The 23,079-nt window shown below is 50.0% G+C and overlaps 1 protein-coding gene across 1 annotated transcript in view; it reads left to right on the top strand.

Annotated features, from left to right (window-relative positions):
• Window positions 1-23,079, top strand: part of EPS8L2 (EPS8 like 2) — a 64,096-nt gene that overhangs the window by 1,961 nt on the left and 39,056 nt on the right. The window contains exons 2-3 of the mRNA XM_031061498.1: window positions 16,727-16,791; window positions 17,801-17,856. Of these exons, the coding sequence (XP_030917358.1) occupies window positions 16,748-16,791; window positions 17,801-17,856 (100 nt within the window). The 5' untranslated portion in view covers window positions 16,727-16,747. The remainder of the gene's footprint in view (window positions 1-16,726; window positions 16,792-17,800; window positions 17,857-23,079) is intronic.

Raw genomic sequence — 23,079 nt, 5'->3', positions numbered from 1 at the left:
ACCATGAGAGAGGAGGGCAGCCAGGATCCTGCTCAGCACCAGCAGAAAATGTCTTCTGAGCCACAGGACAGGTACCGCAGGGGCAGACAGAATGTGCCTTCAATGCCCGCCTTTGCTGACTGCAAACCACTCCCCATCAGTCAGAGTGACAAAGCCCAGCCTCGAGCCTGAAATAGCCCTGCAGGTTGTTGCTCCTGGGTCTCCATCTGCCCAACTCCCATGGATGGTGTGATGGGTCAAGGGTAGGACTAGATGGTCTCAAAGATCTCTTCCAACCATGATGATTCTGTGAAGGACACTGCAGAGCAGGTGCTGTCTTTGGCGATGTCACAGCAGCCACCATTTTGTCATGCTGTGACAAATTGTCATGGCTGCCTGCCTGAATTCATCCAAGGGCATGAAGAGACAGGGAAGGGTTGCACAGGAGGAACCCTGTCCTGCTTGCTCTGCTCTGGTCACTCAGCCAGGCTGTGGATCCTGAGAGGAGACCCTGCTGGGGCATGGTTGCAGGGCCAAACCTGCCAGAGGTTTGTTGGCATCTGCCCTTGGATGAGATGGCTTGGAATGTGCTGGAAAACAAAATGCTCTTCATAGGGTCACAGGATCATTCTGGAAAAGAAAGATTCAGAAGAGACACTAATGCACTGTAGGACTCGGGAGGTTTCAGTCCTTGTGGCAAAAAAGAAAGGAGTGAAACAGGGAGAACAAATGCGTTGGCTTGTGTGGGCTTGAGAAACATCCATATGAAATAAGTCCTGAGTGCGTGGGGGACTCTTGGAGTATTATTCCCACAGGGCTGGATCCGGGACTGCTGCTTTGGAGCACTTTCTGTCATACTCTTGGCTTTCTCCCTTCCATGCCATGGTCTCTCTGAAGTGCTGGGCCAGGGCAGGTTTGTGGTTTTGAAGAAGACTCAGTGTTTTAGTCCTTGAACAGGGCTGATCAGGGCCCATGACTCCTTTCCACAAGTGCAGTCAGCAGCGCTGCCCTTCCCTCCAGGGTGGACAGGAATGCACGGCCTTTAGCCTGCGAGTTTGGTGTCATTGGCAATAAAACAATCACCCTTGGAAAATTCTCCAGCCTAGCCTAGTGACCCCCAAGCAGAAGTGCCAAGTAAAACTCCACTGCTATAACTTGCTGGAGTGACAGGGATGACCTCCTGCACTCTGCTAGAGCTTTACCAGCAGCTCGGTGTCTGCCTGGCATGGCAGCTCCCATGGAGTGGCAGCAGATCCAACAGCACTTGGCTCAGCCAGCAAGGATTCCTGAACCACGTGTTTAGCCAAGGCACCACAGGTGCCCAGAAACATACCCATCTGCCTGCCCAGGAAGTGTTCATGTTTCCCACTGCAAGGGAGGGGAAGGGTGGAAAGGAAGGAAACCCTCCCTGCTCATCTGACTGCATTGTAGGAGAGTCCTTGCACCATCAGAAATGGTGCCAGGCACTGTACCACACCTGAGAGATGCAGGAGATGAGATCCAGGGAGGTCCAGGAGGCCTGAGAGCACATTTTAGCTCTGGATCTCCATCTGCCCACAAGACCATAGTTAGGAATGCAGCAGAGCAGAAGGATTTTCATGGAGTGGGGAGGCTGTGAACAGCATATCTGTCTGCTTGCAGTGGGTTTAATATGTCAGGGTCAGTGAAAAATACACTGTTACCCATCCCTAAAATATTTAGGTGTTAAGAGAGAAAGGAAGGGGATCCAGGGAGAGCTGCTCCCACATGGACATGGCTGCTGCTGCACATAGGTGAGGGTTTGTCTTTTCCCAAGGCAGTGAGAGTTTTCCTTTCTCCTGGGCTGGCGACAGTACTGCCTCCAAAATTGAAATGCACAATGCCAGGGGGGTAACCAAAAAAGTCCTGGCATTTTACTTCCTGGTAATCCAGATAAATTAGGAAGAATTGCAATTAAGAAGGGAGGGAAGGGTGTGTAGCTGAGCTGGACCGGTTTGGAGATGTTTCCCATTCACCTGAACTGCAATTCCCCAGGAGAGCCCAGCCCTTGTTCCCATTCCCCAAGTGCTCCCAAGGGCGTTTCTGCAACGTGCTCAGTGCCACTGAGGATCTGCCGAGGAACAGAACAAAAGCTTCCAACCCCCGGGAAGAAGTGGGGAGTCACAGGCTCTGCCTGTTCAGCTGCCCTGGGACAGGGACTGAAGTGCCCAGACAAGCTGCTGGGGCCCTGATTTGGTTGGAAGCACCAAGTGAGGCCTGGAGGTGCCTGTTCCTGCAGGCACAGTGGCATGCATGGACCCTCACAAGGAAAGAGGCTGGTGGCAGAGGCTGGGCTGCTCCAGCCCGTCTGGCACAGAGCTCGACCCTTCCTGGGATGCTCTGTGCCCTTACATGCATCCCTGCCTTCAGAGGAGGGTCCAAATCAACTCCTCTCACCAGCATCTCCCACAAAGGTTCTCCTTGTCCTGCTGAGATGGGCAAACACATCTCACATGTGAGAAATCCTCATCTCCGGTGCCAGGGTCACATTCCCACATTCAGTCCACACTTGGGGTTTCACCTGTTGAGGCATTAGCCCACCTATTCACCTCTGTAATGGAGGAGCTGAGCACCCTCAGGGTGACGGGATGGGATTTTGCAACAGCCTTGGCTGTCATGATGGGCAGGTGTGGCACAAATGAGCCCTCATGGCTCATGGGCCTCCAACCTAGCCTTGCCCCAGGTGAAGGCAGAACTTTCCATGGCTGGTGGAACAGGAACACTCCACATTTGTGGTCTGAGGTCTTTCGGCACTGCCTTGGAGTGGGACAGAAAGAATTTTCTGGTTATTCTTTTTGGTTATTTATTTTTGGTTTCTGGTTTGGGCACTGAGCCCCAAAAGCTTTCATGATTTGAATTTAAGTTTAGTCCTTCCTGCTTCCTTTTTTCTTTTTTCCCTTCCTCTGTCTTATCAGTCTCAACTTGTCCAGATCTATATCCTACAAAGGTAAAGTGCAGCCCATCCAAATGGCAATAAACCAAAGTTCAGGCACAACAGCTGATTCAGAAAGTGAAGTAGTGCTGCTGGTGGGATGTGATTGGGATCAGGCTGAGTCAACACCACCCTCCCCCAGACTGTTTACACCTAACTTCCCTGTCGCTCAGGATGGACAGAAGTGGGAATCATCTGGGAGCTGAGAATCTCTTAATGCCTTACAAGTGTTGGCTGCTGGAACTAGAGCTGAGGGTTGCTCCAGATTCCCTCACCAGCAAATACAAGGTGAATCCCAAACCTGACCCACCTCACTGCTCTGGACATGCCAGTGGCTTGTCCTAGTCTGTCACTCATGCCTCATTGCCACCATCAGGACTCTCTTGGGTCAGTCCTTGTCCCACCACTGCTGCCAGCCAGAATTGTGACTTGTGGATACAAACTCTTCCAAGTACTCCAAACTCCTCTGTGCCCTTTTCACAAGGGCATGGAGTGACAGGACAAGGTGGAATGGCCTTAAGCTGAAGGAGGGTGGCTTTATATTAAATTTTGGGAAGAATTTTTTCCCTGTGAGAGTGCTTAGGCCCTGGCACAGGTTGCCCAGAGAAGCTGTGGTTGCCCTATCCTTCGAAGTGCTCAAGGCCAGGCTGGACAGGGCTTGGAGCAAGCTGGCCTAGTGGAAGGGAGGGACAGGGTATGGTCCATTTCTCATAAAGGGAAATGGAACTTTTTTCCAACCCAAACCATTCAATTTATGACATGATAAATCAGGTTTGAGGCTTTCAGTGGCGACTCTATGGAGGCAAAGCAGTGACTTCACTGTCTGTGCTGAGATAAACACAGAGGTGTCCATTTGCCTGAGCCTGAGACAATCCTTTTATCAGCAAATTCATTTCATAAAAACACCAGGGAGAGGAGAAGAGAGAAAGGTAATTTGCACCCACGATATCCCTTAATAAATCACAGGCTGGAGCCTACTCTCATTCCTGACACTGCTGCCTCTTAATTATAGCTGTGTTCAGCTGAGGAGACAGAGGAGGAGAGCTGGGCTCTTTGCAGAAGGGAGCGCTAATTAAAACCTCTTTTCTCTGGGAAGATATTAATGTCTTCCTCTGGGGCAGAAGCAAATGGCCTTGTCTATGGCCATTCCCGCAGGTTAAGCAGTAACTCTGACTTTCACACAACCAGGCAGTTTGTCCTGTTTTTGGTACCTGCTGCTCTCAGCATGGCTTCTGGGCTGAGATATGGGACTTTCAAAAGTCCTTGAAAAAGGAAGAGCAATAACATGTACCCAGGCAGCCTGTGCAGGCATGGAGGTAAGGTTAGGTAGTAGGGGTGGCTCCTCAGTCCAGGTACAGACCACAAAAGGGTTTTGCACACTATTCCCTGATATGTGACACAGGCAGGATTTCTGAGATGGAGAGGGTACCCCAGACTGCACCCAAAGAAATCCTCTGGTTGGAGTTACGTGGACTTTAACAGGCATGATCCACTTCCCCATGAGAGGAGAGTCCACGCCCTCAGGCTGGTGGGGGAAGGAGTCTTGCACCACCAGGTACCTGCACACCAGCATCTCTGCCTGATCTCCTGATGGTCATGCAGGCAGGTACATTCCTGATTCACTTCTTTTTCAGTTCAGGAGAACAGAAACCCTGCCAAACTGTGGGAGGGGAGTGGTACAGCTGAGCCATGGAAATGACACTGACCCACTGAAGTCAAAGGGCTGATTCTGTGATTCTATCTATTTATTCTATGTTTCCATGATTCCTAAAGAGAGTAACTTAGGAATCTCCAGCTGCCCTGCAGAGTTTCCACAGTAGGGAACCCAACTGGTGAAGGAAGGCTCTAGTCCAGCATCCAGGTACATGCACACTCCAACCTGGCATTCAAACCTGAGTCAAAACACAAGGAAAATATTGGGTTGGATTTTTCCCCCTTGTTTGTTTTGCAACAGAAGGTGCAGGGCAGGAGTGTAAAAGTAGCATGAAAGACTCTCAGGGATAACTTCAAGAACTGTCAGGTTTGCTGTGAGTTGCTACTGCTTGGAAAATAGGTTGATAAAGTTTCAGAAGCTTTAAAAAAGCCAGAAAAGCTGTGCCTCTGTCAGAGAAGCTGCTGCATGGAGCGAGGCAGGAGCAGGTTCAACAGGATAAATTGAGAGCAAATGTACCAGAGCTGTGCTCATTGCTGGTTTCTGCCAGAACGAGCAGGTAACACCCAAGGTGTGGTTGGGCCATCGGCTGCCCGAGCAATGTCTTGACAAGGAAGCACCTTTTGCTGCTGCTGTGTCTGCTCTGAGCTTAAAAACAAACCAGGAGCAGCCCTTGTATCTGTGACTTCAGCCCTGAAACTTCCAGTGCTCTTCAGCTTGGGAGAGGGACACTGAGATGCTGCTCTCCTTGAGATCTGTGATACAGCCTGTGGCATGGAGACAGGGAATGAGGCACCAGCTGCTTCCCGCTGACAGAGCTGGGGGGCATCCCATGAAACCAGCAGCTGGTGAGTGCAGCAGGAACAAAAGGAGGTGGCTGAGAACACTGTGCAGAGCCAAGCATGGAGCATCCTGCCACAGGCCATTCAGGATGTCCAGAGTTTACAGAGCTTGGGCAAATGCAGTTGGAGAAATTCAGGGATGGAAAAGAGTACCAGGAGCTCGTCGCTCACACTGCTGAGGGTGGGAAATGCAGAGAGGTTTCCTGTGTTTCCATCCTGTTCCTGGCTTCTCCTCCAGGTGCTGCAGTGTATGTGCCTCCAACCTGCCACCAAGCAGAACTGAGGGCAGGTGATGGGAGAGGCAATAGACCACCCCATGTTCAGGCAGCTGCTCCTGGCTCCTCTGAGCCAAGGGGAGGATAGAGTGGAGGAGAGGAGCTCTGGCCTCAGTGACTGCTCAGTGGAAGGAAATGTTGTACAGGTTTAGTCAGAGCCCAGGAAGGGAGCCCTGAAACCAGCCAAGCAGCCAAAGCCCTGCCACAGCCACGTGCAAACTAGAGCAGACAGGTCCCAGAACATCTGCTCCACACCTGGCACAAGCCTGGAGACACTCCTGCTCCCTGATCCCTTCTCCCTGCCTGCCAACAGCTGGTGAGAAAACAGTCAGAGGTGAGAAGGATGATGTGGAGCAGGAGAAGGTTATGGGGGAGATCTGGGCTGCCACCATCCTCAGCAGTCCCTGGTATTTTCCCAGAGCTGCTTCCAACATGATCTGCCCTTGCCAGATGCCTGTGGCTGCCAGGATGCTGCTCACAGAAGCCATGCTCTGCTCCAGTGCCACATGGGTGATGGACACATAGCTCCTTCTCTTGGAATCCTCCTGACAACTCAAGCTAAAGGAGCACTTGGGTAGCTCATGCCATCCCTGAGCATCCATGAGCTCAGCTGTAGGCCCCCAGGACAGGATTCAGGAGCCCCTGGCTGGGGAGCACCAGGAACAGCCCTTTGTCCTTCCCAAACCACAGGTATTCCTGTGCTCTCAGGGACACCTGCCCCTCCCTTCAGAACAACCTTCCCAGAATATACCAGGTTCTCCAGTGTGCATGTTTAGGCACAACTCTGCTTCTGCCAACCTTTCTCTGCTCCAGAGGAGATGCATAAACCTGTGGCTCATTTAAGGATCAGACCTCAGTGACAGGCCAGCAAGGAGAGTTCAGTGGTTTTAAACCCCAGGTCATGGTAAGCACCACGGTGCTCCTCTTTGGCTGCAGGAGCATCCACGTGGCCTGTGTTGGCCCCACTGCATGCCAGCTGCCCTGATCCTTCCACACACACCTTGCCCACCTGGCATAAAAGGGATTTCTTGCATCTTTCACCCCCTCCTCTGAGGATTACAGGGTTGTCCAGGCCAGAAGGCATCTCAGGAGACCTCCAGTCCAACCTCAACCAAGGTCAGCTCTGAAATCAGAACAGGCTGCACAGTTCACTCCTGCTGTTCTTGAAAATCTCCAAGAATGAGATGGCACAACCTCCCTGGGCAAACCTGCCAGTGTTGAGGTTCCCAGAGCAGAAACCCTGTCCTTCATGTGCCCTGCACAGCTTTAGCCTTTGGAACTGGAAATCTCCATGCCAAAGACCCTGTGGGCACATAGTAGTGGCCAGGGAAGCCTCTCCTCTCTAAGGCACTGCAGGAAACTCTTCTCTCCCCTTCCCAGCCCTGGAGTCAGTCTGGTTCCTTCTAGGCCAGCTCAAACTCCCATCCCAGCCTCTGCATGGACCAATTGTGCTTTTTCCTCCTTGCCCTTGCAAGAGATTAAATTTTTTTTTGTGGCAAGATTGTTAAAACAATTCTGCACCGCAAGATTAGAAACTGCCATTTGAATTATTTTGATAAACTCAGCCTCACACATCCTTCTATTCTATACAGAACAAAGGGCAAAGGGAATGGGGTTTATTTTGGTTTTGGAATGAGCTCTCCTGGGACTGTTTTGGTTACTGGGTAACTGGATGTTCAGGCTGAAAAACCCTTCTGTGGTCTCATCCACAGCTTCACTGAAAGCCCAAACACTGGAAATCAACCCAGTAATTTCCTGTGACTGTACGTCTTGTCTTCTGACCCCAGAAACAGAGCAGGGCATCCTTCAGGTGGGTCTGAGTATTTTGAAGCAGAACGTGTTTTGTACCATCAATGAATGTTATGGTTCCTATAGGGACTCTGTGAAAATCCAAAAATCTCAGCATTTTGCATGTAAAACAAATCAGTGATGGACAACAGAAGTCCCGTTGCATGAATTCCCATTTCTGCCTTTCACAGGTGAATGGGAAGGGATAAATCACCATTTCTCCATTTAAAATTTTGTCTACCATGATAATATATATGAAACTATCAACTACAGAAGGAAAAAACTGCATTAGACTACTACTAAAAAAGCTCAAGTGATGTTTTCAGACCAAAAGCTGACCTGAGCCCCACCACATCTCCAAGAGCCACGACTGAGCAGGTTAAACTGGATGTTATTCCTGCAGTGACACTCAGAGCCGATTTTCCATGTGCCAAGTTTAGCTCAAATGAATTGTTACAAATAGCCAAAAATACCCAGGCAGGATATGAGTAGGAAGCACAACATAGGATGGGAAGAGATAGCAGTGAATGTTGTCATCATTAGCTTAAAAAGGCTGGAAAAGCCTTAAATATCAAATGAGATTTTTAAGAGATGAATCTCCTCCCTTAATTCTTCTGCCCCACCCTCCCAACAAAAAGCCCAGGATGAGTTTTAGAGCAGGAAATGAAAATTACTGATGCTTCCCAAGCCTCAAGCCCCTATTGCTATGGACAAAGATTTGGAACGGGAGCAGAGTGGAATAGCTCCTCCCTAGTACAGGCAGAGGGAGATGGGCTGCAACCCTCTCCCTTTCTTTGGGGAAAGATGGGATGCTGTGACCTTCCTACATAGGCAGAAAAGGATTTTTAGTTCAGATTGACCAATTACTTCTGCAGATTTACCAATCTTCATCTAACCCCAGAGAGTTTGAGCTGACTTTGCTGGAGACAAACTGAAGCTAAACCTGGCCCCAACGTGGCTCTGAGCCTAATAACAGCTTTTCTCTAACAGAGAAAAAGCTCTTGGCACACCAACTGCCCTGCTACATGCCTGAATTTCTGCCAGGGAAGTGAATCAGCATTTCAGGGAGTGACCAAAAATGCCCTTCCTTAGGAGGAGGTGGTGGAAAGGTCCCTTGGATCTCAGCTGCTCTGTCTTGCTCATGAACCAGTCAGCATGGGGAGTGCACTGACAAACAAGACTCCCTCTTGCTCCTCCTGAGGGGATGAGGAACCAACCACACCCCCCAGCTTTGCTTGGTGCTTTCCAGCCCAGTTTGGGCTGCAGTAGCTAGGCAAGGATGGTCTGGTGTATCATGCTTCTGCCTGGGGCTAAAGGTTGGGAATTACTGTGGAAAATGAATCTGCCTGCCAAATGCATCTGTGAGGCTTTACAGCTGTCCTGTCAGGGATAAGGAGGCAGGAATACTGAGGCTGGCTCTAAGGATTGCACAGGATTGATGTGAGGAGGGCACCATGTTCTTACACATTACAGCAATCATATAATGGAAAATTAAGACACTTGAGTGATTAGCTCAAACAGCAAGGTCAACCTGATACACCCACACCTGGTGAGAAATTATTGATCCCCACCAGCCAAACCAGGACCAGCCAAGGGATATCAGCATGGTCCCTGTTGGACCAGGCATCTTTGAAGCTTCTGGAAGCAGTCTTGTTGTCTGTGCTTTGAATAAACAGAGCACCACCTTCCAGCATGGATGTCACAGTCCTGAGCTTTGTTCCTGGAGATCCCACCATGACAAACACCACTCCACTGTGCTTCTGTCCATCAGAGCTGTATCATTACTGTGGGAAGCAGTAGGGACACAACAGGAACCCTCACAACTCCATCCAAGCTTTAGCCCATCCTCACAGATTCTGGGATGGTTTGGGTTGGAAGGGACCTTAAAGCCCACCCAGCTTCACCCCTGCCATGGGCAGGGACACCTTCCTTTATACCAGTTTGCTCCAAGCCCCATCCAACCTGGCCTTGGACACTTCCAGGGCTGGGCAGTCTGCAACCCCCACTGGTGCCAGCCTTTCACTGAGTCTCCCAGCTGTTCCACAGATGCCTTCGAGCTTGGAAAAGCCATCAGAGAAATATTCCAGCTCTGCAGGAGGTGCACATGAGGAACAGCTCTGAGAGCTGGTGCCTGCAGCCAGGAACACGAGCCCACAGCCAGTTTCAGGATTTTGGTGTTTTGCCTGAACACAGATTAATACCCTCCTCCAGGCTGGGCTCGGCTGTTATCCGTCCTGCTCTGGAATATGACACACACAGGCAGAGTCACTCCCTATTTTTGCTGGCCTGATCTCTGAGTCCCAATTTTTAGACAGAGCAAAGAAAAAGCTTCCCTTTCATCAAAAGTATGAAATCCTTCCCATGTCTGAAAATCACAGCTTTAAACCCCTTGCTGCTGGTGAACCAGTGCCCAGAGTACAGCACCAGGCTGGGAAAAGGGGATAATTTTTGGGAGTTGTGAGTTGAATAAGGATGCAGAGCAGAGAAACCTTCAGCATGACAACAACCAGTGCTTTCTTCAGCAAACTTTTTGGATACCAGGCATGCTACACCCACAGGTCCTGGCGGCTCTGGAGCCATCCAGCCTTTCCCTTGCATCCTGCCTAGACAGTCCCACGGCCAGTTCCAGCCTCCCACAGCTCTTTGGCTCCCACCTCCCAGGAGCTGGGTGGTGCTAGGGACAGGATTAGCTCACAGAAGGTGTGGGCACAAAACAAAAACAGGATAGAGGGGAAAAAGCTACAAATTTCCTCACAAAACTCCTCTCTTCCCAGGAAGCCAAGGGAACGCGTCATGCTGGTTTTTCTTCCTGGGCAGTACAAGTGACTCACATGACACTTTCTCCCAGTTGGGTAGTTTTGAACTGGGGTCTTTTAATTTAAACCATTTAATGAGGTTTTATGTAAGGAATGCTCATTCATCTTCCTCCATCTTTCCAAAGGCATCCATTAATATTTAATGTGCTGTTTCTGGGCCTGGCTCTCTAGCTTTCTAAACTGCAGCCCAAGCATGGATAATGCTCACCTTGGAACCCCTGGCAAGACACACAGCAAGCCCAAACCTGCTCCCTGTTTTCCTTCCACCCAGCTCCTGCAGAATTCCTCCAAAAGAGAGGAAAGGTGTAAATCCAGGAGCTGTGACTCGGCACTGGGACTCTGCAAACAAGTCTTTCTGAGGGGTAGTGGAGCCAGCTTCCAGTTTTTTCCCAAGATCTTGAAAACTGTGGCCATTTGTGCATTTTCCCTGGGTATTTATAGAGCAGGGTGCTGTCCAGACTTGCTTTTGGTTGTAGCTCTGGGAGGAAGGTTTTACTTTCTGGCAGGAATATTTGCTTGGTTCAGATCTTTCCTTTCCCACTCCAGCTTGTGGGCACCAATGGCCTGCAGTGCCACTGGACTCTGAACTGGGACCTAAATTAAGGTCTGCTTGTGGATCACCATGGACACATTCTCTCTGTAGGCAGTTGCTGAATCTCCCATCAGGAATATGTAAATATTGGCACTTTTGCTCTGAGTGCCAGTTTGTGTTCCTGAGCTCCCAAGGCTCCATTGCAGCCCCTTGGAGACCAACAGGAAATCCAGATGGGATTCAAGGTGGGGGGGTCAGGGTCCACCAAAGCTGATATAGGGGTGGCTGTAGGTCTGAGCTGCCTCAGTCCAAATGAGCAGCTGCCACTTCTGCCGTGGAGGCTGAAGAACACTTGTTTCCTCTCTGCTCAGACCTGTTGGGCTGGATTATATTTATCCAGGTGCTTGTCTTCTGGAGAATCTCCACAATGTGAACAATGTGATGTGCAGAGCAGGGAGTGTATCCTTCAGACACCTGGCAGGTTGTACCTGGGGACTGCCTCTGTTGGAATGTGGCACGTGCCACACACACACCGGAGCTCCACCCCCCTCCTTCCATAGGCCTATGTCTTTCCAAAGGGATCCATGACCCTGAGTGGCTCCATCACAGTAAAGGTAACTTGAAAGGGTGGAAGAAGGAAAAAACCAGAAGACTTGCCACTTTCCCAAACTTGGGGTGCTGTAAAGGCATCTCAAACAACACAGATAACAGTAGGGACTCCTGCAGCCAGCAGGCTCTCCAGGCAGTGTCATCTGGATGTGTTCCCCTTTCCAAAGCAGGAATCACCACCATTAAAACAGAGTAGTGATCTTCTGACTTGGTCCTGCTAAACAACCAAGGCCTGATTTTGCAAAAACAGGGTTTGGAAATTTTGGATGGGACATGATCTTGGCTTGCTTCTCCAAGGAGAAACAACAGCCTGTTCCTCTGTTTGGCTGTCAGCCTCTCTGCTCTGGATTTGCATTTCCTGATGCTTTCTGACTAACCCAAAGATCATTTTTTTAAAGAGTGCATGTTCCTAGCAGATACCCTGAGTTTCTCCTGGTGATCCCTGAAGCCATCCTTACAGGCAGGTTCAAAAAAGCAACTAAAAGCAGGAGAAGGGTGGTTCCAAGAGGCTGGACCAGCAGACCAGAGACCCATGTGAAGTTCTCAAGTCAACCACAGCTCCTGGGGTCTCTCTCACAACCACTTTGAGAGATCTAAACCAGTTTGTGTGAATTTAGGACTCTTGGTGTCTCATGAGGAGCTCTGAGCACACATATCCCAGTGCCACACTAATGCCCAAAAGCTGTTTTGTTAGTGGATTGACGTGGGATTGTGGCCTTCCCTACCTGCCAGCTCCTGCTATACCATCAGAGAGGGTGGGAGAGATTGTGGCAACTGGTGGGATACTCCCAGGGGCTGGGGGAGCAGTCTGGAGCAGGAGCAGTGCAGGACGCACACACCACAGTTCCTGTGCTTCTTCCTTTGCTCTCCTGTGAATCCAAGCAGCCCAAGCTTTACTGCACAGCCCATCAAACAGCTTTCTCCAGCGTGACATTCCTGTAGGAAAACACCCAGCAGCCCTAACAGACAGCTTTTGTGGGCCTGAGAAGTCTGAGAGATAACATCCTGTGGTGGCCAGCTCATGTTTCTTCCTGAGCTTTATGTTACTGCCAAGACTGCTGCCAGTCCAGCAGTTCTGCCTGGCCCATCCCCCTGGCACAGGATACACACACAGACAGCAGGGACCCCTCACCCCAGGCAGGATCCCAGGGAGCATTTCCATCCCAGGGATCTCCCCAGTGGCCAAGCCCCATTACCTCTTGCTGCAGAGATTCCCCTCAGCATGGCTGATGGGGAATTCAGAAGTCCTGTTGCTGCCCCAGGCAGATTTCGGTGGGATGACTAATGGAAACACAGGCAAGGGTTAGAATATGCTTGGAAAAACTTGCTGTTACTCCTAGGTCACTTAGTTTAAGGTTTTTGAGGGTTTTGCCATGTTGTTCTACTGTTCCAGCAAAAACTGTTCTGTTCAGACCACCATAAATCCTTGCTACTACAATCACATCCTAATATTCTCTGATACCAACAAACCCAGTCTCAGTCTTAAAGGTCTTAGACCCATGAAGAGAAAAACCCACAAACACCAGATGCTGCTGTTATTAACAGTGATGATAATAATAATAATAGCCCTAAAAACCCCACCAGTATTTCACATTTGCACATTGTCCAATCTTTACCCAGAATCCAGAATTTTTCATGTCCTTTCCATGCCCTATAAGAAGTCTGACCACAGCAGATAAGGGAGAACTATACCTAATAAAAATAAAGTAAAACAATAGCAGAGATCAGCCCAGAGAGGAGAAAGAGATATTACTTTTTCCCTTCACAAAGTGCTTCTCCACCCTTGGAGAAGAGGGATCAATGTCACAGCTCCCTCTTCAAAGAGACTCAGAGAAAGCCAAAACAATGCATGGCCAGCTTCCATTTGCTATAAAAGTACAGAAATGTGGCGCAGACAATGCCAGGCTCCTGTCACGGCTCCATGTGTCTTTGGGAGGATATTTGACCTCTAAGGATAAGACTGGCCGGAAAGTCAGGGAGTGGGGTTTCCTGTGCTTTAAAGTACTACAGGTCTTCACCCACCTTGATGGCCTTCAGCACTGATTTGTGCTGGCCTCCCTAAGTCCTCTGGGACCTCCTGACCTGGGCTAGATCAAGGTACTAGGCTTTAGCCATGCAGTTTAGCTTCCTTGTAGTTGCTCCAGTGGCTGCAGACTGAATTTGAGCCTGGCTTAGCTCCTGGAGTCCGTACCTCATTCCATACCATGCTCATATGCGAGGCTCAGCTGCCTTGCTTGGTGACCCAAGCAGAGACTCTGCCCTGCACCAGCAAAAGGGTGGGAGATGGTCTTGAAATTGGCTTTGATTAGGCTGAGTCAAAGTTAATACCTGCACAGCCACACACTGCATGGTGACACTTGTGTCTCACCTCCCTTCCTACGCTGCTCCCGCTGGGGAAGGAGGAGGCAGCAGCCACACCTGCTGGGAGATAAGGGGGAGACCAGAACCCTCTAATCAGGCCAGGGAGAAGACAACATCTGGCTGAGGCTGCAGACTGTGGGAGCTCTTAAGGAAGCTCCCAAGGGGAGAGAGAACCTAGAGAAGGCCAGCCCACAGCTTCATCTCTTGCATCTTGGTTCTGTCCACATTTCAGGTGAAGTGCTCTTAGTCCTCCTTCACCTTTCACAAGCCCAGCTGCCTCTTGATTTAGCAGATTCATTAGAAAGTCTCCAACTCCTTAGGAATGTGCCCTTCCCCCTTGCAGTCTTCCAGTTCAGATTCAATTAATATCCGGCAATTAAGGCTGAATTAAAAGCTTTGGCATGAGGCTCCATCCTGGTTTCACTTGGCCAGCACCACACCACGCCTTCGCTGTGACCAGCACAAGGCTGAGCACAGCCACGGCCTGAATGCAGTGGGGAGAGCTGAGCAAAGGGCAAATAGGAAAATAGCAGGAATAAACAAAGAAAAGGGAGCCCAGCATGATAAGGACCTGCTGACTTGGCAGGTGTGTGCACTGCTTCCAGTTTCATGGCCTCTTTGGGACACAGGCACCCTGGAAGAGAGGAAGCCTTCCAGGTTAGCTTATCATTTGGGAACACCAGCTGATCCCATCAGGACTTTATTAATCACCATGAGATGAAGAATTCAGGGCTGGTCCTGCTTCACCCATGAAGCCAGACTCCTCTGCCACTGCCATGGAGTCTGCACCTCTGGCAGTCACCCTGGGTTGCCCCAGCTGGGCTCCTCAAAGAGCAGATCCCAGAGGTTTATTTTTTTGGACACAGCATAGGAAGGAGAAATAAAAACCAGGGTGACCTTAGCTGGATCCCTGGTTCCTCTGGGTGCTTCACAGCTGGGGCCAGGTCTGAGCTCCATGGGCCAAACCTGGTAACACATTCCTCCTGGAGTAACCTGGATAACAGTACATTAGGACATGGCCCTGGGCCAGTAAGAAAAAGGGAGCCAGAAATATGACACTAATATGAAGAAACACCCCCAGCTATCATCACATGTGGGACTCAAGTGCATGGGTGGTGCAGAGTAAACAGAACAGAGCGGGGGTTTTTAAGAGCCCAAGTTCTCTTTTCCAGGTATCTTATGCTAATGCACAAAGAGATCCAGGAGATAGGAACAGTTTGAGGAATGTAAAAGGAAACCAGCAGACAGCTATTAACAGAGGAAAAATTCACAGGTATCCAAGCTTGGGCACAGGGATGGGTTTTATTACACTCAGAGGGGTTGGCAGACCACCAAGTTTCTATTCTAATGTGATTATGAATTTATATCTCTTATAGGTGTGCATAGAGATTTCAGCATCAACCACAAAAGAAGGGGGAATTTAACATACTAGCTACTAAAATGCACTTGAGGGTCCTTTCTAGCAGTGTCTCCGTGCTGAGTGTGTTACTGTGACAGAAAACAGGCTGAAAGTTGTAAGGCTGAGTCCAAAACATACTGGGGTTCTCCATGCAGTCTGTGTACAGCCAAGTACTTCACCAGCATCCTCATAAATGCATCTCTCTGACATCCCACTGACAGATCTGATAAGATCAGTGAGAAAACTCTCTCTGCCCTCACCTCAGGGTGAAACACACAGAGCAAAATACTCCAAGTGTTCCAACATGAGGAATACATGTGGATACGTAAGGAATCTAGGGCAGCTCTGCTGATGATACAACTAGCCCTACAGCAGATAGTCAGCCTCCAGAGGGGAAATCCCAGGTGTCAGGGATGGCTCCAAAGTATTCCCTGGGGATTACACACACACTTTAGCCTAGATTCAGTGAAGACAAACCCTTGGAGGAAGCTCCACTGCCTGCCCACGGCTGTCATGGCAGCCCTTGGCACATGCCAAGCACACTCAGCAGTTCCTTTCCAGGAAATCCCACTGAGGACACTGAGGAATTTTTTCCTTTAGGCCAGCAACAAGTATTTCAAAGCCAAACCTTTGAATTCTGACAACCTTATCATGAGGTAAGCAGGGTCTGACCCAGGCACAGACATGCCCCTGAACTTTCCAAAAGAAACTTAAAAATATTTTAGGACATTGCCTTGGCTTCCCTTCAGCTCACACATGCAGCAGAGTTGAAGAACTTGGATACCAAAACAAATAATTCCCTGAGATCTTATTATATCTTGTTTTCAAGATTTGTCTCTTCCCTTGCAGTTCTGCTGTCAGAACAGTGCCTGGATCTCTCTCACATCTTCTCCCACATTCTAATTCTCACTGGAAAGAAAAGGAAAATGATCTGTGCTGATCCTGTCTGCCTTTCACTAACCACTCACTGCAGTACATTTTCTTTCATCCCTGAGCTGCCAGTGGAGCAGCATTCAGTCATCCCATTTTTCTTTATGTGGTCAATCCCCTCGTAAAGATACTTTAACAGCTGGTGTAGAGCTGAAAATTACCACAGAACAAAAGCTAATGGCACTCATGAAAAATGACTTGGGACACACAGCCATGAGCACATGGGCACAGGCATCTGGGACAGACCATGGAGGCAAAGGGCACCTCAGTCCCTGTTTAACCTTAGGCAGGACAGTGCTGCTGGAAAAAGATGTGCTGGAATGTCACAAAGCTGGGGTGTGCCTGGAATGGAAGAGCAAGAGGGAGAGGTGGAAATAGGTTTTGAAAAAGCATCCTGGGATGTGTCACCTTCAGCCTAGGTCGGAGCAGTGAGAGGTGACTGAGAACAGGGAGGTAACAACCTTATATTCACCTGACTGCTTCATCTGCTTGGAGACCCCAGCTTGGAGGCAGGGAGGGCAGGATGCACACAGATAAATCACCTGAGAGCCTGTTCTATAACCACTGACCCTGTCTCTTGTGCTTCTGCTGCAGTTGCCTGGCCTGTGAAGCAACATGAGTCACAAGGGATCCCTCAACAGCAACCCCGGCTCAGCAAAGTAAGGATCTCCCTGCACCACTCCTTCCTACTGTTCGGGGGTACTCCAAGCAGTCCCACTCATCCACAAAGTCCCTGGTGTTTGTTTCACCCCTCCTGGCACTGCCTCACACATCACCTGCCCTGTGCACTGGGGTTTGATAATGGCACATTAGGTGCAGAGAGCAGATGGACACCAGGAGCCTCTCCACCAGCAGCCCATGGCAACCTCCCAGTGGAGCCAGAGCCACCAGCTCTCTCCCTCCTTCCTGCACCGGGTATGAGCACCTGATCCACTGCCTGCCCTCAGGGGGACATGGTGCACAAAGAGCACAAAGTAGCCCCTGGGCACCCATGGACTCACTGCTCTGTGCAGGACAGCCCAGCCACAGCACCTCAGATCCCACTTGGATCCTCCTCTGCCAGAGAAAACTCTGTTATCTCCTGGGTGCTCATTCCTACCCATGACCAGGCACGGGGGGTGGCCCTACCAGTGGTGCTTAGAGACTTGACACCCCAAAACTCAACTGTTTTCACACAATTCCACCCTCCCTTACATGGGATATGTTCTATATCCAAGCACCTGCCTTCAAGGGGTTCATCTCCAGCATGTCCATTGAGAAGGGATCATCACCTTGGCTCTTCCACTGCCTCAGGTTCAGGTGGACTCAGGGATAACATGCAGGGGGTCTCCCTGTAACTCCCACTTACGGCACACTGGGAGCCGCTGTCCTTAACCCAGCCCCTCCGGAGTGCTGTCCTTCCAGGGGACACTGTGAAGGTAACTCTAGTGGGGACAGGCCTGGCTGGGCTGCTCCGTGTCCTGTTTCCACCGCTGGGTTCAGTGACATGTGCCTGTGGTGTGGATAACGGGTAGGGTTGCACAGGAGCCGCCGGCACGGCCCACAAGGAAATGCTTTGCAAGGAAGGGAAGGGCTGGTCCCTCTGGGCACTGCAGAGCTGCTGTGTGAAAACTGATGTTAAAAATATTTGGGAGCTGATGGTTGATTTGCACCTTCTTCCTTTTTCAGTGGCAGCATGGGCAAAGCTGAGGGAGCCTCCAAGCTGAGTGCAAAGGACCTGTATGGTGAGTCGTGCCTGCAAACACATCCAAAGTTTCCCATGGCAAAGGCACCTCTGGAGAGCTGGATGTGGATGTTGGGGAGCTTTAGGCTGGAACTCAATCAAAGCCACATGAATCCAGAGTTCCATACACAACAGGCTGGCCTGACCTGGCAACAAAAACACACCTCACATCTGTGCTGACACCTCCCACGCTGGGGACAGTTGGGATTTTGTGGGAACAGAACGGTTCTTCCCTTAGTGGATCCTCCCCAGGTCTGTTAGCAAGATCACCTGATAAAGGGCCTCACAAAAGAAAGACTGTCCTCAGCAGGTTAATGATTATCCTCTTCTAACTACTTAGTGAACCATGAAAATTCCATGCCCTTTGGCTCTTTGGAAGTGCAGGGAATGGACAGGATGGGTGTTTGTGCACAGTCTGAGAGGCAGCTTGTTTGGGTTCACCACATTTAGGTATCAATAACAGTTATTCCTGATCTCAGCAGATCCAAGTACCCCAGGTGAAAATGTGGCCTCTGGGGTGGGCAGAGCAAGCATAAATCGTGTGAGAAATCACCTCCCCCAGTTATTTCCTGGGTAAGAAGCTGGGGGTTGTCTGGGGTAACACAAGCAGTTTTGGGGGCGTCCAAGCCTGCCAGCTCTCCCACCTGAGAGCTGTGGATTTACCTGGATGATGTTTAATTGTGAAGGAACAGACTGTGTGTGCTTGTCCTTGGATATTTTCTATTTGATCAGAGATTGTCTTCGGCGGCTATGAACTGCCAGTGTGGTTTATTTGTCCCTGAGAACTGACTCCCTTTGCCCAAGGCTGGAGGTTTATCCACGTGGAGTGGCCTGGAGCAGTGTCCAGAGAGACCAACCTCACCTGGGGAGAAGTGGGATGGCAGGGGCTGTATTTAGTGCTAAATAAAGCCATTGTTAATGTCAATTAGCTCTCAAGAAATGAAACATGAGGATAATGGCTGACCAGAAATTTGGCTGTTTGTGGCCTGGATGCTGCAGGGTGAGTGGGTGCCAAGCAGGGGTTTGAACTGTGTCTGTCACTTCTGGAGATGGAAGGACACATGATAAAGAAGTAAGAGGATGAGGTGTGAGAATTTTGGGTGCACACAGGGCTGCTAGTACAGACAAACTCCTCCTGCCTCCAAGGCAGTGGACATTCCTTTGGCTGAGCACTGACACTGGCACATCCTGTCAGGGGCAGGAGGGCTGCAGTTTCCAGGTAAACAGCCCTACAGAGAAATGTGTAAAAATGAACCTGGGAGTTCACAATGGGATTAAAGCCAAGCAGATTTGCAGGCTGGCACCCATGGGTGCAGGCAATCCAGGGCTCCAGCCACCAGAATTCCAGAGGGGGATCTAATGGTGCCATGGCACAGGGAGCACCCCTCAATCCTGTGCCACAAAAACCAGTGCAGGGAAAGGCTGACAGACTGCCCTGGAAACAAACACAGCTCTCAAATAAGCACTTTTCAACACAGCATTTCATCTTCCACATTTTTTTGTATGAACACACCTCAAAAACAAATTCACCAGGGTTGGGACCTCTCTGACCAAATTCCAGCAAACCTGAAATGAGGACTGTATGTCCCCGGGCCAAATCCTCAGGAGGAGTAAAGCAGCTGCCTGCTATTTCCCTGCCACTACTGAAATACAGATTGAGCTCTGATTCCCTGCACAAATTAGTACCTCTTGGCCAGCCCAGCCCCTGGCATGAGCACATCCAGAGGGATTTTGCTTGGCAGCACTTGAAACCCACCCTCTAATTCAGCAAAAGACACTCAGCACGTGTAAACCAATGTTTAAATGTCTTGGTCCCTTTCCCACTCGGATCCTCCCTCCCCCAGCATTAATTTCTGCTGTGAGCAGGCACATTTGGGGGTAGAGGGCAAACAAGAACTAAAATTCCAGGGAGAATTATGTTTCATAATGAAACAAATCACACCAAGCCGAGCTGGCCTTGATTATGTGATTACACCACTGCTGAGGGACACTTGGAGCTGACAAGACTTTTCATATTTCTATTTTCCTCCCATGCAATCATGCTGGACCCTCAGCCTGTGTACACTGCCAGACCTCCAAGAAGTGAGTGCAGTGACTCCCAAATTCCCAGCACACAGGCATCCACTCATTTAAAGCTCTCTGGGTTATGATGGCTCCAATGCACACAGGTGTCTAAATATTATTTCTAAGTGAACAAGGCCTTTGGTTTACCTTTCTAAAGATGCTTTTTCTACAGTAATACTGGCTTAACATGACAGGGGTGCCAACTGTGGGTACAAAAGTGCTACCTGAGGGCCAAGGTGTTCCCAGTATCAACAGGGATTTATTGGGAATATTAAACCCACCTCAGGAGAGACCCTGAAGAGGGATATTTAAAATTGTTGTGGTGAGGCTGGAACACAGCAGCAGCTTCAGGCTGTGCACAGGAAAGCACCTGGATGGTGAAGGTGGAGGTTCACTCTGAGGGGCCTTCAGGGCATAGTGTGAAGGTCCTCACAGGACACAGCCTCATCACACAGCTGTTGATGGGTGGGGAAGGCTCTGGCATCACACTTGGCCTGCTGAAATTGCTTTGATCACCAAATATGTTGCCTACCACCGTGTATTCTTCACTGTGGGGAGCACAGAGGGATGAGGAGAGATGACCAAAGGGAATTCTACAAAGAAACTGACTTAAAACCCCAAGATACTCTCCCCTGGCTCTGTTCCTAGCAGAGTTTGATATGCTTTCCAGCTGCTCTGCCATCCTCAGTGGAGTTTCCTGGCTCTTGTGGAGCAGGACACTCATCCTTTCCTCCTCCCCTAGTAAAACAGCACCACATTCGTTCAGCTCCACATTCTGGAGGAGTCTGTGGCTGCAGGGAGCAGTCCCACCTCAGCTGGCAGCAGGGAATGGCTGGCCCCTCTCAGGTTGCCACCTCTCTCCCCACACAGCTACCAGCTGAATAAATGTTAATGCACGCCATAAATAAATTAGGCTGCTTCTCTGCTTACGGGCGTCTGTTCTGAGCCCAGATGAAAGCCTGGGGGGGGGAAACCAAGCTCCAGCAGAACCCATGGGAAGGACTGGCAGGAAGTATTTCTTTCTGCACAGCATTTCCCACAGCAGGAAAGCTGCTGCCACCCCTTTCTGAGGTGATTCCCAGTGGGCTTCTGTAGGTGTTCCCCTCAGCTGCTTCCAGAGCTGTCAAACAGCACTGGCTGGCTCTCCTGATGGATTAGGCAGCGTAGCAGGAGAAGTTCAGGGCAGTTTGATGATTGCAGTGATTTCTCATAGGGCTGTGGGGAGGAGCAGCTCATTTCTGTTTGGTTGCTGTCTGTCCCTGCGGTGCTCAGCCTCCTTCCAGGGTCTGTGAGACCCTGCCAGCTGGTTCCAGCCTGTCCAGCCATCCTTGATGCACTCATTTCTGGGAAAGAACCAGACTTGTTAGGGCACAGGGCTGGAAAAGGGGTTTGGGAGCAATGAGTTAGGCTGGAGAAGCGCAGTGTTGATGCCAATCACTTGACACTGCACACCCGTAACCCAAGCCAGGCTGCGGTGCTGTAACAGGACACGAGGCACTATCACAAAGAGAGGAGCCACTTCCTGCCCAGTGTGGCCCTGCACAGGGATCATCTCCCTGGGGAGCCATGGGCAGAGAGGCTCCACTGGTGCCAGCATCACATCCCTGAGCCACAGGCAGCTGCTTGGCACTGGCCAGGCAAAACACACCAATGGAGAAGAAGTAACTTACCTTTAATGGTCATGAACCAATTCCTGGGGGTCTCACAGATCTGCTTGTATCCCAGCAGGGCCTCCAGCCCCAGCCACATGGAGAGGTCTCTGAGATGAGACCCTCCAGCCCTGAGCACAGTGCCCAGACTGTAATTCCCTGCTGCTGGCTGTCCCATACCCTGCCCAAACCATGAGCTTGTTCACAATTCCAGCTGGAGGCCACATGGCCGTCACATCATTATTGACAGGAACATGGAGGGATCATTCCTTCCCCACAACCTTTAGGAGAGGATTTGTGCAGGATTTAACACACACTGGTATTGTCTGCAAGAGACAGCTATGGCAGAAGCAGTGGCCTGCCAAGCCTGCTCAGCCACACTGCTGAATCAAGATGACCACGTCCATACCTAAATCCCTAGGGATTCAGAACAGTGCCACTCACTGTCATGTCTTTAAAGATTTCATCATACTGGAGAAAAAGCCTGAGGCTCAGCAGAGATCCAGCCTTCTTGCCCAGGTCATTAATTCCTCCTGTCCCCTCCTGCCAGCCCTGAATAACTCCCTTGTCCTTCCCCCTGCTCCCTTGGTGCCATTCCAGCTCCCTTCTTCACATCCCCTTTCCCACCTGAGATTCCAGCTTGAGATTACCCTGCTCCCCTTTGACACTGTGTGTGTAGGTGACCCTTCCATTCAATGCCTTGGACACTTAATACACCAACTGGAAACAGGGCTGGAAGAAAAACTGGAAGCCAACAATCCTGTTGGTTCCTGCAGATCAAGCCCCAGTGGTGGCTGAGACAGGGAACACATTGGCTTAGTTCAGCCATGGAGCTCTGGAGCTACTGGGAAGAGCAGACACTGCTCCAGGTGCTGCTGGCCAGGAGTTGGGGATGGCAGTTAGTGACAGGGATGCTGTGGAGAGGGATCTCCCACCTCTGATGCTGTTCAGCATCTCCAGTGACCCTTTTTCTTTGCCACCTTGAAACTGCTGAGCACAAGTTCTCACCTTTCACGGAGTAACTGCTTAGAGCTCACACAGAGGAACCTTTCCTAAATGGAAATGGGGTTTTGGATATGCCCAAGTAGCTTGGGAACTAAAGGTTTTGTAGTTCATAAAAATAACAACCAAAAAAATGAAGGAACTTTTCATTATGAATTTTTTTCAAGATTCAAAGAAAGCGAATTAATTAAATCAGGATTCCCCCAATCTTAGTATGTTCTGACATTCAAAAATTGTCAATACCAGCTACAGAAAACTGAGAAAACACCACTTTGGGCTTTTGGTGAAAAATAATTTATCTGGTTGTAAAGGCAAAAGGGAATATCTCTCTTGGTGAACTATAGCTCTCAATGCCCTGATTATCCTGCTCCAAGCAGCCCGCTGGACACACTGAACACAAACACACACTGTTCCTCCATGTACTCAGTCCTTGCACAACCCAGGAGCTGTGCCAGGTTTTTATTTGCTTTCCTAGAGTGGGTTGTGTCTTCAGCTAATAAAGCAGGAAT

The sequence above is a fragment of the Geospiza fortis genome, unplaced genomic scaffold (genome assembly GCF_000277835.1).
Source record: "Geospiza fortis unplaced genomic scaffold, GeoFor_1.0 scaffold450, whole genome shotgun sequence".
In the NCBI taxonomy this organism is placed as follows: Eukaryota; Metazoa; Chordata; class Aves; order Passeriformes; family Thraupidae; genus Geospiza; species Geospiza fortis.
This window is presented reverse-complemented; position numbering and strand designations above follow the sequence as displayed.